Source organism: Ictidomys tridecemlineatus, chromosome 14 (genome assembly GCF_052094955.1).
Source record: "Ictidomys tridecemlineatus isolate mIctTri1 chromosome 14, mIctTri1.hap1, whole genome shotgun sequence".
Taxonomy (NCBI): Eukaryota; Metazoa; Chordata; class Mammalia; order Rodentia; family Sciuridae; genus Ictidomys; species Ictidomys tridecemlineatus.
This window is the reverse complement of record NC_135490.1, coordinates 7,938,779-7,955,159: the sequence shown is the minus strand read 5'-3', so window position 1 is coordinate 7,955,159 and position 16,381 is coordinate 7,938,779. Positions and strand designations below refer to the sequence as shown.

General features: G+C 34.3%; 1 protein-coding gene across 4 annotated transcripts in view; it reads left to right on the top strand.

Moving 5' to 3' along the window:
• The window catches only part of Fzd3 (frizzled class receptor 3), a 96,847-nt gene that overhangs the window by 18,283 nt on the left and 62,183 nt on the right, over positions 1–16,381 (top strand). For all 4 annotated transcript variants that reach the window (XM_078030824.1, XM_078030823.1, XM_078030825.1 and 1 more), the window contains 2 exons: positions 1,310–1,506; positions 6,337–7,354. In XM_078030824.1, coding sequence (XP_077886950.1) covers positions 1,310–1,506; positions 6,337–7,354 — 1,215 coding nt within the window. The remainder of the gene's footprint in view (positions 1–1,309; positions 1,507–6,336; positions 7,355–16,381) is intronic.

Here is a 16,381-nt window from a genome sequence, read left to right as displayed (position 1 = left end):
TACTCACCTCTTAAAAGGCCCAGGTCTTAATCCTGTAACAGTGATAATTTTCTAGCATGCTTTTTGGAGATCACATTCAAAGGATGTCTTTTGAGATTGGCTTCTTTCTCTTAGTATAATGCTTTTTATATCCAATCAAGTTGTTACATGTCTCAAGTTTTTGCTTTTAATTGCTGAATAGTATTCCATTTTACAGATGTGCCACAATTAGTTTAACCATTTACCCACTGAAGGACACTTGGGTTGTTTCTGGCAGTTTGCTATTACAAATAAAGCTGCAATGAATATTTGTGGACAAGTTTTTGTATGAACATAACTTTTCATTTCTCTGGGAAATGCTCAGGAATATGATTGCTGGATTGTATGGTAAGCATATGTTTGGGTTTTTAAGAAATTGTTTTAACTGTTTTCCATAGTGGTCATAACATTTTACATTCCCATCAGTAATATATGAGAGATCTGCTTTCTTTCCACTATTTGGTATTATAACTAATTTTTAAAAATTTCCTCTGTAATAATATATCATGTGGTTTTAATTTGCATTACTCTAATGTCTAATAAAATTGAACATATCTAGGTGTTTATGTCATTCATATATCTATCTTTTGCTCGTTTTCCAAGTGGATCTTTTTTTTTTTTTTAATTTGAGTCTTGAGAGTTCTTTATATATTCTGTATACAAATCTTTGATATCATATGAGATTTGGAAATAGTTTATTCCAGTTCATAACTTGCCTTTTCATCCTTTTAACATGGTCTTTAGGAGAATAAAAGTTTTCAATTCTAATGAAGTCCAGTCTACCAAATTTTTTTAAAAATTATGAATTGTGATTTTTGGTTTCATTTCTAAGAACCTTTCACCTTCCCCTAGGTCTTGAAGATTTTCTCTTTTTTAAAAAAATTTTTTATAGTTTCATAGTGAAATCTGTGATAAATTTTAAGTTAAGTCAGGCGAGGTGCATGTTAATAATCTCAGTGACTCAGGGGGCTACAGGAGGATCGCAAATAACCACTGTGTATAACTTCTTGCCTTTTCCCTCTTTTTTCTTTTAGTGCTTGTCCTCTTTCCATTTAATGTATATTAATTGAAAAATATATTCTGGTGTATACCTCAGACTTAACCAAATCAGAATTTTCAGGGGTAGAGTTAAAAAGGTTTTATTTAAACAAAACAAAACAAAACCAAAACTCCTCTTTAGAATTTTTTAATAATCTTTTTTTCAAGATGAGTAAAAATGAAAGTTGAAATATTACAAAAGCTTTAACTTGTATACAGTTATTTATCTAATTATTCAATTTTATTTTCATAGCCATTCCACCCAATGGTGAATCTGGATTGTTCTCGGGATTTCCGGCCATTTCTCTGTGCACTCTATGCTCCTATTTGTATGGAATATGGACATGTCACACTTCCCTGTCGTAGGCTGTGTCAGCGGGCCTATAGTGAATGTTCGAAGCTCATGGAAATGTTTGGTGTCCCTTGGCCTGAAGATATGGAATGCAGCAGGTATGAAAATCATAGACTTCCATTGGTTATTATGCAGCGGTGTGTTTCTAAGCATTTCCTAAACATTTGACGATTATTAAACATTCTTATAGTTTTGTATGAGTAAACATTAGAACAATGTTGTATTCTGAAATAGTTCAAGTATAAAAAATAAGATGAAATCCTATGTACCTGTGATTATCTAGCTTTGTCCAGTATTAACGTTTTGTAATGTTTATTTCAGATTTAAGAAGTTAAACAGTGTAGGTACATTTGGAGGTTCTTTATTGGTAATTCTCTTGACCTCATACCCTTCTTCCTTCCCAGGGGTGAATTTGTTGTTAAGCATTTCTATGTTTGGTTTTATACTTAGTACATTATATACCTATCCACAAACAACATACTTTTTTTTTTTTTTTTTGTATGTATCTATCTGTATCTGTTGGTCTGGTTCATTCCTCTTAACAGTTAATTAAAAGCTAATATCCTGTAGTTGACTTTGTAATATACTGTAGCTATTTAGCCACCTGTTGTCATTTGTGTTGTTCCCAGGTTTTTGTTAAGAGCAATACTGATTTCTCTTTCATTTTTAAAAGTAATTGTGTTTGTGATCTAGCAATAGCTGGTGTGCTGGTATGGCAGGTCAACAGAGCAAGAGGGGCAAACTTCCTTTTATGAGGGCATGAATCCATGAGGGCTCTGCCTTTGTGACTTAATCACTTCCCCCAAAGGCTCCACCTCAGTGGGGTTTAAGTTTCAGTGCATGATTTTGGGGAGACATTTAGGCCATAGCACCATTCTTCAATTTTATGGACATTCTCAGACTTTTTATTTTTTTATTCTAAATAGCGTCCTTCCTAATCTCATTCATTTCTTTATTTCACTTAAACTTTGTCATCTGTCTATTGAAATAGCACTTTTGTTTGCAATTTCAGCTCATTCTTTCCATTTGGGATTGTTCAGATATGCAAATGGACTGATCTAATCAATTTCTTATAAGTTAATTAGGATATCTACTTAATGATTCTCAAGCCACAGCAATTTTATTTGATTTTTGTAACTATTTCTCTTTGTCTGTAAAATTTCTGTTCATTTCCCCCTAACACCTGTGCCAAATCTACAGTGCTTACTTCAAGCCCATATCTCACCTTTCTTCCCTCAACCTCTGCCTATCCTGCTTTCCTGAAAATTATATAAACCATCTTGTGTGATCTGCTATATCTCAAACCAGTCCTTCTCAATTTCTTTCTTGTATCTTCTTCCTCTTTCTGTCACTTGCACATTGGTGCTTCCCAAATTTTATCTCTTGTTTTACAGGTTTCTCTGGAAACAAATTTCACTAATTTAAAACTTTTATTTGTATGCTGTTGACTCTTAAACCTGTATCTGTAACCGTGATATCTCCCTCCTAAGTTCTCCAAACTTGCATATCCATTAGCAGTCGCAAATCGTAATCCAAATTTGTCTCATATCTCCATTTCAGCATGCCTGAAATTTTATTTCTGGGCTCTTTTTTGTTTTTAATAACCTGGAAGTCATTTTCTGTACTTTCTTCACTGACTTCAACCCCCACATGCAATCAGTTATAAATTTTGTTGCTTTTATCTGTTTGCATATATCTTATTCTCATTACCTTTCTGGCTTTATTTGTTTTAGTTTATTTTTAAAATTCATTCTATTCTAACTGATCTCCCTGCCCCCTTTTTCATATAGCTCAAATCTGTCTTCCTTACTCCTCCTAGTTCTTTTTGATTACTTGCATTAGGGTTATATGAATATATTCAATTAATGTCCATTAGTGCAACAAATATTAAGTGAATGTCTTGGTGTGCCAGACACTATACTAATGTTGAAAATGAGCCATGAACAAAAATTAAGTCCCTGTATTTATGGAGCTAAAATTCTGGTGGTGGTGGTAAGTAGACTTTAGGGGAAGGCTTTATGATAAGGAGGCTTTAGACCAAGGACCTAAATGAAGTGAGAGAACAAATGAAACAGATATCTGACAGTCTGAGCAGAGGAAACAGTAGCAAGTGCAGAGGCTCTGAAGTTGGAAGCATGCTTAGAAAATTCAAAGAATAGAAGACCAAAGAGGCTGGAGCCAGGTGAGTGAGGGAGAATGGAAGGAAATAAGATCAGAAGTTTGGGGATTAAGGATCTATAATAGTTGCTAGGGAATTTGGATTTGACTCTGAATGAGATGAGAAACCAGGAGGTTTTGAGCAGAAGAGTTATGATTATGGACTTATAAGTTGCTTGTCTTTAAAGGTTCACTCTGGGGCTGGGGATGCAGCTCAGTGGTAGACCACTCACCTAGTATGCTGGAGGCCCTGGGTTTGATCCTCAGCACTGCCAACAAGGAAAAAAAAATTTGCTCTGACTGTCATGTAGAAATGAGGAATTTGGACATGGCCCCCAGAAGTCTAAGTAAGTGGTACTGATGTCTCAGACTAGGTAGTAGCAGTAGTGGACAAGAGAACTGGTCAGATTCTGGATATCTTGCAAAGTAGTGACAGAAATTACTGGTAGATTGTGACGTAAAAGAAAGAAGGGACTTGGAGGATAACCCCAAGGCAACAGGAAAAATGGAATCACCACTTATTGAGGAAACCTGAGGCATGGAAGTCAAGTGTTTGATATTAGAAGGGTTAAAGATTGAGGTGCCTATGAGATGTCCTAGTTTATATATTTCCTTGACCATTTGTGGACACAAATATACCTGTAGAAAATAAATAGCTTTACTTTGTATGGTTGTAAATTTTATATCAGCATGCATACACACATTTTTACAATGTGTATACCTCTCTAACCTCATCTGTAACAAGCCATTCATTGATACAAAACACATCCTGGTCAAGCATCCATTCCTTTGCTTGCATTTGCTTCCTAGAATACTGATTGGCATACTGTTGATACTGGGAGGTGCCAATTCAAAAGCCTGCATGAGGTACTTGCTCTCTGAAGTCTTTAATTAAACCCTTTCCCCTGATCCAATTAATCCTGGTCTTCTATACATCCTGTAGATTTTGATTATCTCATGTATCACACTGGTATATTTTGTGGTGTTTATATAAGTTTGTGTCTCTTTCTAAACTCAAAGATGGAGGGCCTGGTTTTGTTTATCTTAGCTACAGCATACTACATCAATACATACTTGATAAACAAACTTCTGTAGTATTACCCTATAATTCCAAGTCCCATGAAAAAAATAGTTTGTGGGGCTGAAGTTGTGGCTCAGCGGTAGAGCACTCGCTTCGATGTGCAGGGCCCTGGGTTCGATCCTCAGCACCACATAAAAATAAATAAAAGTTATTGTGTACAACTACAAAAAAAATATTAAAAAAAGAAAATAGTTTGTATTAGAAAATAAAGGATTTTAAGATATTAATCAACAGTGATTATGAAAGTATTTGGCAAACTTTACATTAGTGACAGTTTCTTGGAAACTATTTGATGCATATGAGACAGTAAATAGCCAGTAATTGGGAGTCTGAAGGCAAAAAAATTTGAAGATGAAGGGAATTCATGGGAATGTTGTCCTTAGTCACAGAAGTTTGTCTGTCAGCCAGTGTGAGGATCAAGTGTGTGGATCATTTTTCTTTGAAAACTTATTAAAATACAGATTTCTGAACCTTAATCACAAGCATTCTGAAATATGATTTGTGGTGGTAGAGATTAAGAATTTGCATTTTTAAAAATCCCCAAGTTTTTCTTATGTGCATAGAAGTGTGAAAATAACTGAATTAGAGACTACAGGGGATTAGAGAGAAATCAGGGATGGTAGGAAAGAACTAGGTGACATTAGAGACCTTAGAAGCCCTTTAATTAGTTAATAGGATAAGCAGAGAGTGAATGTGAAATGGAAAGAGAAGATCTAAAAACTGAACCACTTGCAAGGATTTTTTTCTTTCTTTAATTCTTTTTTTTTTTTTTTTAAACTGGGGATTGATCCCAGGGCCTCACACGTAGTAGGCAAGCACTCTACCACTGAGCTACATCCCCAGCCCTTTTAATTTTTATTTATTTATGTATTTTTATTTTTTTGTACCAGGGATTAAACTTAGGGGTGCTTAACCACTGAGCCACATCCCCAGCCCTTTTTTAAAAAATATTTTATTTAGAGACAGGGTCTTGCTGAGTTGCTTATTGTGTTGCTAAGCTTCTGAGATTGGCTTTGAACTTGCAGTCCTCCTGTCTCAGCATTCTGAGCCTCTGAAATTATAGGCATGCACCATTATGCCCAGCCTTTTTATTTATTTTGAAACAGGGTCTTTGTAAATTGCCCAGGATGGCCCCAAACTTGCCAATCATTCAATCTTAACTGTGTCCTAAATACTCTGTACTATTCATAATATAGCTGCATTTTGCTATTTATTAGTACTGATTTTTTTTTAATTTATTTTTTTTATTGTTGGTCGTTCAAAACCTTACACAGTTCTTAATACATCATATTTCACAGTTTGATTCAAGCGGGTTATGAACTCCCAACTTTACCCCGTATACAGATTGCTGTATCACATCAGTTACCCTTCCATTGATTGACATATTGCCTTTCTAGTGTCTGATGTATTCTGCTGTCAGTCCTATTCTCTATTAGTACTGATTTTGAAGGTAAAACAAATTTAAGTTTAAAATCATGTCTTTTTTTTTTTTTTTTTTTTTGGTCATGTATGTCTGATTCATTGGTCCATGAACAAGATAACCACCATTTACTTTATTGATACTTCCACAATTGCCCTCCAAGTACATAGGAGTAACTAAGGTCATGGTCCTAAACTTGGAAATCCAAATTGTTAGGAGGCAGTACATTTCCCTGTAAATAAAATTGGTTCTCATCTTGTGTTTTTTTAGGTTTCCAGATTGTGATGAGCCATATCCTCGACTTGTGGATCTAAATCTAGTTGGAGATCCAACTGAAGGAGCCCCAGTGGCAGTGCAGAGAGATTATGGTTTTTGGTGTCCCCGGGAGTTGAAAATTGACCCTGATCTTGGTTATTCTTTTTTACACGTGCGTGATTGTTCACCTCCTTGTCCAAATATGTACTTCAGGAGAGAAGAACTGTCGTTTGCCCGCTATTTCATAGGATTGATTTCAATCATTTGCCTCTCTGCAACGTTGTTTACTTTTTTAACTTTTTTGATTGATGTCACAAGATTCCGCTATCCTGAAAGGCCTATTATATTTTATGCAGTCTGCTACATGATGGTGTCATTAATTTTCTTCATTGGGTTTTTGCTTGAGGACCGAGTAGCCTGCAATGCATCCAGTCCTGCACAGTATAAGGCTTCCACAGTGACACAAGGATCTCATAATAAAGCCTGTACCATGCTTTTTATGGTACTCTATTTTTTCACAATGGCTGGCAGTGTGTGGTGGGTAATCCTTACCATCACATGGTTTTTAGCAGCTGTGCCAAAGTGGGGTAGTGAAGCCATCGAGAAGAAAGCACTGCTATTTCATGCCAGTGCATGGGGCATTCCTGGAACTCTGACTATCATCCTTTTAGCGATGAATAAAATTGAAGGTGACAATATTAGTGGCGTGTGTTTTGTTGGCCTCTACGATGTTGATGCATTGAGATATTTTGTTCTTGCTCCCCTCTGCCTATATGTGGTAGTTGGGGTTTCTCTCCTTTTAGCTGGCATTATATCTCTGAACAGAGTTCGAATTGAGATTCCATTAGAAAAGGAGAACCAAGATAAATTAGTGAAGTTTATGATCCGGATTGGTGTTTTCAGCATTCTTTATCTGGTACCACTCTTGGTTGTAATTGGATGCTACTTTTATGAGCAAGCTTACCGTGGCATCTGGGAAACAACATGGATACAAGAACGCTGCAGAGAATATCACATTCCTTGTCCATATCAGGTAAGGGAAACCTTGTTATAAATTTCAGAATGTGTAATAGTGAAAGTAAGAAGAAGGCATGTTACTATGAAGAGCTAATTTGGCTGTTTCTTAAAAACTCATCATGAATCTTCAACTTATTTATTTTTTTACTAGTCTATTTTAATTATAAAGAATAATGAGTTTGATTGTGGTGTACATTTTGAAATTTAAAATGGAGATATTTAACAAATATATTGTAAATATATAATATGCATGTTTGCATAGACATCTTCATTTTAAAAGATGATTTACATTTCTAAGCCATGGGCTTTTTTTTAACTTTTTTTTTTTTTTTAGTTGTAGATGGACACAATATCTTTATTTTATGTATTTATTTTTATGTGGTGCTGAGGATAGAACCCAGTACCTCACACGTGCTAGGCAAGAACTCTACCACTGAGCCACAGCCCCAGCTCCTAAACTATGGGCTTTTAAGAGATCTGTTTCCATTATTGTAAAACAGTTGTGTGTATTGATTCTTTAGAAGTCCAGGTTTAGCCAGGCACTGTGGTACAGTCCTATAATCCCAGTGGCTTGGGAGGCTGAGGCAGGAGGATCATAAGTTAAAAACCAGCTTCAGCAACTTAGCAAGACCCTGACTCAAAAAAGGCTGGGGATGTGGGTTAGTGGTGGAGAACCCCTGGGTTCAATCCATAGTACCAAAAAGCTGCAGGGGTGCAGTGGAGGGTTCTGGGGATATGGCTCCACTGGTTAAGCGCCTCTGGGTTCAATCCCTCGTCCAAAAAAACCAAAAAAATTAGAAGTCCACATTTGTGGGGGAGAAATATTGTACCAACTCTGATAAGAAGGCACTGTCTTGGGCTAGGGATATAGCTCAGTTGATAGAGTGCTTGCCTGTCACACGCAAGGCCCCTGGGTTTAATTCCCAGCACCATACACACCAAAAAAGAAGGCACCATCTTTGATGGAAATTTTACTGATCAGATAAGGAAATAATTGTTATAATTTTGCAAAAATAATAGAAAGCAATTATGTAAACTCTTGTGGTCTTGTTTTTTTCTTGGATATTGAAGATTTTATAATGTACTTTTAGGTTTAAAGATTTCAGATCCTCTATTAGTCATGGAATTTTAGATCTAGAAAGAACTTCAGAGTTCGTTTATTGGTATTCCTGCTCTAAATTTCTTGAACATCATCTCATTTGAAGCTTAGAAATGTGAAGTGATTTGCTCAGGCTTAGTAAGTGACCTCTTGGGATTTATTTTAAAGGAGACGCATAGTCAAGGAAAGTAGCTTTCCGGAGTTGATGCTGAGTATTTATTCCTCCACCTTAAATCCTTCTTTAGAACCTATGCCTCTAGCTATTACTCTCTTCTTCCCCTTTAAAACAAATTTTCAAGGATAAGTACTCTTTATTGATCTAGGTGTCCTAGTCACAAAGTGCACTGGCTGCCTTCAAACTCTCCCAATCCTTATGTTTCTCTAATAACTTTTCAATACATTTTTAAAGTACTTAATGTATTATAGATAATTTTGGTTTACTTGCTTTTTTCTTTTTTCTTTTTTTTTTTTTGAGAGAAATTTTTTTAATATTTATTTTTTAGTTCTCGGCGGACACAACATCTTTGTTGGTATGTGGTGCTGGGGATCGAACCCGGGCCGCACGCATGCCAGACGAGCGCGCTACCGCTGAGCCACATCCCCAGCCCCTTGCTTTTTTCTTATACTAGGGTGAACTTTACAAGCAAAATCTTTTTTATTTTTTGAATATATATTCTGTAGGTTAGTAAATGAGAGCCATGAGAAGTGGGTATATAGTTAAGAAGAGACATTTTTAAGAAATGGTAACAGTGGTATTGGGGACACTATATGGGGTTAGTATATTATCAGTGCTTAAATTCAGTGACTGAGAATACTAGCTTCCCATTTGCTTTGTGGTATAAATCCTGTACAAATTATATTTTTATCATTTAATAATTTTAGTTATGAATTTTTAAAATAAACCAACTCATAATTTAGAGACCAGGAAAAAAATGAATAATTGAAATTCAATTAAATTTCTTGGCAGAGTTACTTACTAAAAAACTCAATGATTCAGACCTAAAGGTAAGTAACCAAATTTTGCCTCAACTGAGAAAGAAAGATGGTTAAATTTGTTAAATGCTTCCCCAAACAAGTTGTCTAGGATTCAAAAAATATTATCTTAGGGATATTGAAGAAATAATGTTGACTATGAAATAAACTTTAAAAATACCAAACCTTGCCGAGCGTGGTGATACACACCGGAAAACCCAGCTACTCAGGAAGCAGAGGCAGAAGAATCAAGTTCCAGGCCAGCTTGGGCAATTTAGCTAGCAAGACCCTGTTTCAAAACAAAAACAAACCTTAAACATATAAATTGGTAAATTAGAGCAGGCAGGATTCTGCTCTCCTTGAGACATTCCTAAAATTCTTTTAGCATCTTTAGAACCAGTGTGAGTTACAAGGACATGTATGTATGTGTGCTTTTCTGTATAATCATAGGTTTAAAATGTATTTTAATGAAATATTTCCAACATATGTGAAAGAATAGAGAATGGTGTAATGACAAAGGTATTAAGCTATAAGCTAGAGAGCAGGAATCTTAGCTTCATATCTTATTTTTATGATTTACTAGTTTTATAACCTTGAGCAAACTTCACTTCTCTTTGTTTCAGTTTTTCTTCTATAAAATGGGGGATATTAATAGCATCTACCTCCTGGGGTATTTTTTGTTTTGGTTTGGCTACTGGGTTATTTTTCAGATTAGAAAAATAACATAGACATATGCCTACTGTATAGTAAGTGCTTGGATGTTAGCTCTGTTTTTACTCTTTTTCTTCTATTGCTATGGGTATGTATATCATATGTACAATATTTATTATATATGTGATTTTTCAAAAGAACCACCCAATACCATGCTTTAACAAATGTTATATTTGCTTCAGACTTTTTGAAGAAATATTACAGATTTAGCTAAAGCTTCCTGTATTCCCCTCCCTATTCCTCCCTATCAGAAAGAGCCATCATCCTAGAGTATATCATTGCCTTGAAAGTCTGTACAATGAGAAATATGTGTATAGGTCTAAAAATTGTTTTACATAGTATATAAGTGATATCATCTGTGTATTTCTTCAGCTTGTTTTTTTTAACTCAACATTTTGTTTTTGACATGTAATTATGTTAATACCACAACTCTAGTTTTTTTTGTTTGCTTGTTTGTTTTTGGTTTTTTTTTTTTTTTGGTACCAGGATTGAACCCAGGGGGCACTTAACCACTGAGCCACATCCCCAGCCCTTTTTTATTTTTCATTTGAGACAAGGTCTTGCTGAGTTGCTTACAGCCTTGCTAAATTGCTGAGGCTGGCTTTGAACTTGCAATCCACCTGCCTCAGCCTCCCAAGCTGCTGGAATTACAGATGTGTGTCTAGTTCATTTTTTTAAAATGCATTTTCTTTTAAGGAAGTTTGTATTATAAAATATTTCGAATATATAGAAGTATAGAAAAGTAAATACCCATGTACTCATAACCCAACCATCTTGAAGTGTTATGTCAAATACATCTATAGCTATGTCCATACATAAATGCCTATATCATATCTGTGTCTATCCATGAATGAAAGATATACTTGATGACTCTTCTGTTCTCTTCTCTCATTCCTTTCCCATCTCCCTGCCCTGTTTATGCCCTGTTTATGGTAACCCTTCTCATAAATAGGATATTTATCATTCTCCCAAATATTTTTATGTCCTTACTGAATGTTTATGTTCATAAAACTTGCTGTTTTGCGAGTTTTAAAAATACATGTAAAGTGGGATCATTCTGTAGCTTGCTTTTTTCACTCAAGTTTATGTTTTTGAGACTATACATCAGTATGTGTACTGCTCATTTGTTCATTTTTAACTGCAGTGGTGTGCTCTTCTATTTACTCATTTTTCTATTGCAATTTACTCATTTTTCTATTGATGGATATACAATTTCTTAATTTTTCTGCTCTTATAAACCATTTTGCAGCAAAATTCTTATTATACCTGTCTATCCTGCACATGAGTAAAAGTTTCAATGTGTTTACCAAAAGTGGAATTGTTGGGCTGGTGTTGTGGCTTAGTGGTAGAGCGCTTGCCTGGAATGTGTGTCGCACTGGGTTCGATCCTCAGCACCACATGAAAAGAAATAAATAAAGGTATTGTATCCATCTACAACTAAAAATATATTTTTTAAAAAACCCAAAAAACAAAAGTGGAATCGTTGCATTGTAAGATATAAGCATCTTCAATTCAAGTGGTTACTTCATTTATTTTTCTCACCAGGAGTTTGAACTTCTCTCTTCTCCTCATCCTGGTGTTCTCATGCTTTAAAGTTTTTGCCAGCCTTTGAAATGATATCTCAGTGGTTTAGCAATTTTCATTTCCCTTTTCAGTAATAAGAGTAAGTGTGTTTTTGTATATTTTTTGGCCATTTGGGATTTCTGTTGTAATCTGCCACTGCTCTATTAAGTTTATTGCCTTTTTTTTTTAAGAGAGAGAGAGAATTTTTTCATATTTATTTTTTTAGTTCTCGGCGGACACAACATCTCTGTTTGTATGTGGTGCTGAGGATCGAACCCGGCCGCACGCAGGCCAGGCGAGTGCCATACCGCTTGAGCCACATCCCCAGCCCAAAGGTTTATTGCCTTTTGTTGTATAAATATTCTTGGTAGTCTTTGTCAGTTATTTGCATTGCACATCTCTTCTACTGCTCTCTAGTTTGTCTTTTCACTTTTTTTGTTCTTTCTTTGGTCTTTTGTGTTTTAAAAATTATTTTAAAATCTGCCTTTAAAGTCATAAAAGTTCTGCCATGTTTTTTCTAACAGTTTTTACAATTTTTTATACATTTCTCTAATCCCTTTATGTTTATTTTTGTCTCTGTTATAAGGAACATAATTTTATTTTTTTCACATAAATAAGCAGTATGCCTTCTGCACAGTTTGTCAGATAACCCATTTGAATTACAGCACAACCTCTGTCAGCTACAGTTTCGTTTTTAAGGTGCTTTTGTTCCATTGGTCTATTTGTTTAACAGTGTTTTGATTCTACATTTTCCCTACTCTATTCTTCAAAATTATTTTAGTTGCTCTTGGCACTTTTCTCTTCTAGGTGAATTTCTTTTAAAAATATTTTTTAGTTGTAGTTGATACAATACCTTTATTTAATTTATTTATTTATATGTGGTGCTAAGGATCAAACCCAGGCCTCGCACGTGCTGGTCGAGTGCTCTACCGCCGAGCCACAACCCCAGCCTCTTTTCTAGGTGAATTTTCTATGGAAAAAAAATGATTTTGATTAAAATTGTTTTTATAAATGAATTGGGAAAATTGCTTTGAAGTACTGAATATTAATATCTTTTTATTTATATTCTCCTTCCTTCATTTGTTCCTGAAAACTTTATTGTTACAATTATAACACTTATTACATTTTTCAAATTGGTTATTGCTGGTGTGCAAGGATGCCACTGGTTGCTTTTCTATGTTTACCTTATATTGAACATCGTTGCTGAATTTTTTTATTAGTTCCAATTATATATCGATTCTCTTAGATATTCTTTGTAGAAATCTTGTCTGCAAATAAGGACAGATCTTTGTCATGCTGTTTTTCTAATTTTTATATAAAGATTTGGCACATTCTCCTATAAAACTGTCCAACTGTTCTGCTGTCTTTGAGGAATAGGGGAAGTGTGAAAGTTTTTAGTAGTGATTTTATTGAGGACTTTTATTTCTTCTTGAAGGACTCCCTGTAGTTTATATTTTTCTGGAGAAGTTTCATCTTACTTTACATATACAATGTCATAAGTTTGTTTTTTAAAAAAAATGTAACTATTTCCTTTTTGGCTGCTCCTGTATATTTTCTTTTCTCCTTTAATTCATATATTGTATTTCCTAATTTTAAAAATGCATTTAATAGCTAACTTGGAATTTAATGCCAAAAAAATTACTAACTTGATGGTCATTCATTCTATTTTCCATATTTGGCTCCAGGCGACTGTAATTTATTTATTTCCTTCCTTCCTTCCTTCCTTCCTTCCTTCCTTCCTTCCTTCCTTCCTTCCTTCCTTCCTTCCTTCCTTCCCTTTTTCCTTTTTTTCTGTGTGTGTGTGTGTGTGTGTGTGTGTGTGAGAGAGAGAGAGAGAGAGAGAGAGAGAAAGAGAGAGAGAGAAAACACTTTTTGGTCAAGTTAGAGAATCTCTGACCTTTTATTCTCTCAGAGAAAGAAAACTTGATGGAAGGGGACATTTTTTACACTAACATCCATGGGTGTTTTTTTGTTTGTTTGTTTGTTTGTAAATTTTATTTGTTTTAATTAGTTTTACACGGACAGCATCCATGGGTAATAGCACTCGGATACGTACATTTTTCTATTTCCTTCGGTGTGTATGTGTTTTTATTCCAGAATTAGTTTTGAACTTTCTCTTTAACATAATAATTGAAAGGCTATTTGGAAGGTGGGTGCATGTATGGTTCAAAAAAGATAAACATGAACTCATGTTACTTGTATATTATTTCCATAGATTTCATGGTGTGTGAACTATGTGATCTTATTTCATAACCACAATAGCCTTATGAAATTTATAGTATGGCTTCGTTCCTGTCTTCCATAAAGCATTTGAAGCAGAAGTAAGTCTTGTGGCTTATCCAGAGTCACATTAGCTATAAACTGGCCCACCCAACCTGTAGCCCACTTATTTATTGCTTTTATTTGTAGTCTTATATGTATATGTTGAGTGTATAAATATATTTTTTAGGGGCTGGGTTGTGGCTCAGTAGTGTAGTGCTTTCTTAGTATGTGTGAAGCACTGGGTTTGATTCTCGGCACCACATAAAAATAAATAAAATCAAGGTATTGTGTCCATCTGCAACTAAAAAAATTTTAAAAGATATATATTTCATAAAGTTTACCACTTCAACATGTACAGTTACATTCATGTTGTGCAACCATCACTACCATCCATCTCCAGGAGCCTTTTCATCTTCCCAAATGGATACTAATCATTAAACAATAATTCTCCATTTCTCCTTCCCACAACCTCTGGCAACCACTATTCTACTGTCTGTCTCTAGGAATTTGACTACTCTAGGGACCTCAAATAAGTGGAATTATGTAATACTTATCCTACTTTATGCTTTTTAAATATTCAAATATTACTATATTACTAATTTTCATTCAAATTTTTATTTTAGGGAAATATTTTTATACTTGTGAATTAAGAACCAGTGATACTAAGTTCCCATTTTGAAGTTATGGCCATAATAATTGAATGAGATTTGCTATTATTAAACATGCCTAAATGTTCAGCTCCAGGCAGTCATTGATCTGCTTCTGTCTCTACAAATTAGTCTTTTCTAGGAATTTCATATAAGTTGAGTCATTATAATATATATTCTTTTGTATCGGTTTCTTTCCCTTGATACAGTGTTTTTGAGATTCATCTATGTGATAGCATATATCAGTATTCCATTCCTTTTTATTATTGAATGATATTCCACTGTATGGATATACCACATTTTGTGTATTTATTGACAAGATGATGGACATTTGGATCACTGTAGCTTTTTAGTTATCATGAATAATGTTAATATGAATGTTCACTACAAATATTTATGTGAACATGTGTTTTTGTTTCTTTTAGATAGATATTTAGGAGTAAAATCATTAGGCTGCTTCATAAACTTATTTTTAACTTAAAAAAAATGCCTAAAAAACACATAGAAGGGTCTGGAGTTGTGGCTCACTGATAGAGCACTTGCGTGGCATGTATGAGGCACTGGGTTTGATTCTCAGCACCACATGTAAATAAATGAATAAAATAAAGATCCATCAACAACTAAAAAAAAATATTTTAAAAAAACACATAGAGGATCTGATGATAATTCCTAATGAGAACATTTTTAAATTATTAAGTAATGATGGAGTCAAACCTTGGGAGACTTAGAGGAAATAATATTTGAATTATATTTTATTAAAAATAGGAAAGTTGTTTTATAGTTATTTTATATTATAGAAGCTTTCAAATATCTGAAAAATCAATCTGTGAAAGTGGTTAATCACATTGTTTCAAAATATCAACTGGGTTTAATGCAAATTATATATATGTTTATAATTTTAAGAAAAATTGGCTGGTTATAAAGCATTTTAATATCTATAAGATGAATATTCTTACCCAAGACTGAATTTCACTACCTAAATTTAAAAATACTTCATGCTAATTGTTTTTGGCGAAAAATGCTAATTTTTTAAATTTTGGATACTGGGGATTAAACTCAGGGGCACTTGACCTCCGAGCCACATCCCCACCCCTATTTTGTATTTCATTTAGAGACTCACTGAGTTATTTCATTTAGAGTCTCACTGAGTTGCTCAGCATCTCGATTTTTTTTGCTGAGGCTGGCATTGAACTCGTGATCCTCCTGCCATAGCAGCTGGGATTACAGGCATGCCCCTGGCTAAAAATGTAATTTTTTAATATGTATTAAGTGATACTTGAAAAAGTATACTATTTAGTGCCTAAATTCAGAATCAGTTATGTAATACATCCCAAATAGACTAATGTTTATTTCATAATTTAAAAATAGTGAAGTTTATTCTTAGAATTTTTTTAATCATATGTATTTTTAAATGTTAGTAATTTTCCAGATACTTGGTGGTTTTCCTCTTTAATTTAATAATTCCTTCTATTTATTTAGTTCCTTCTAAGAGACTCAAAACATTTTATGAGTTAAAATTCTCAAAGGTTATGGGTATTTCTATAGTAGTTTTTGAGTGTAGTATAACATATTGGTTAAAAACTGTGCTTGAGGGCTGGAGCTGCAGCTCAGTAGTAGAACACTTGTCTGACACTAGACCCAGAACCCTGCCCCCCTGCCCCCCATACAAAAAATGATACGAAAAACTGGACTTTAAAGTGAGACAGGCTGGGTTTTTATCCCTACTTTACCATTTCTTCATGTAAAATGAAGGGAATAATGTTAAAGTAATATCTACCTCATGAGTGGC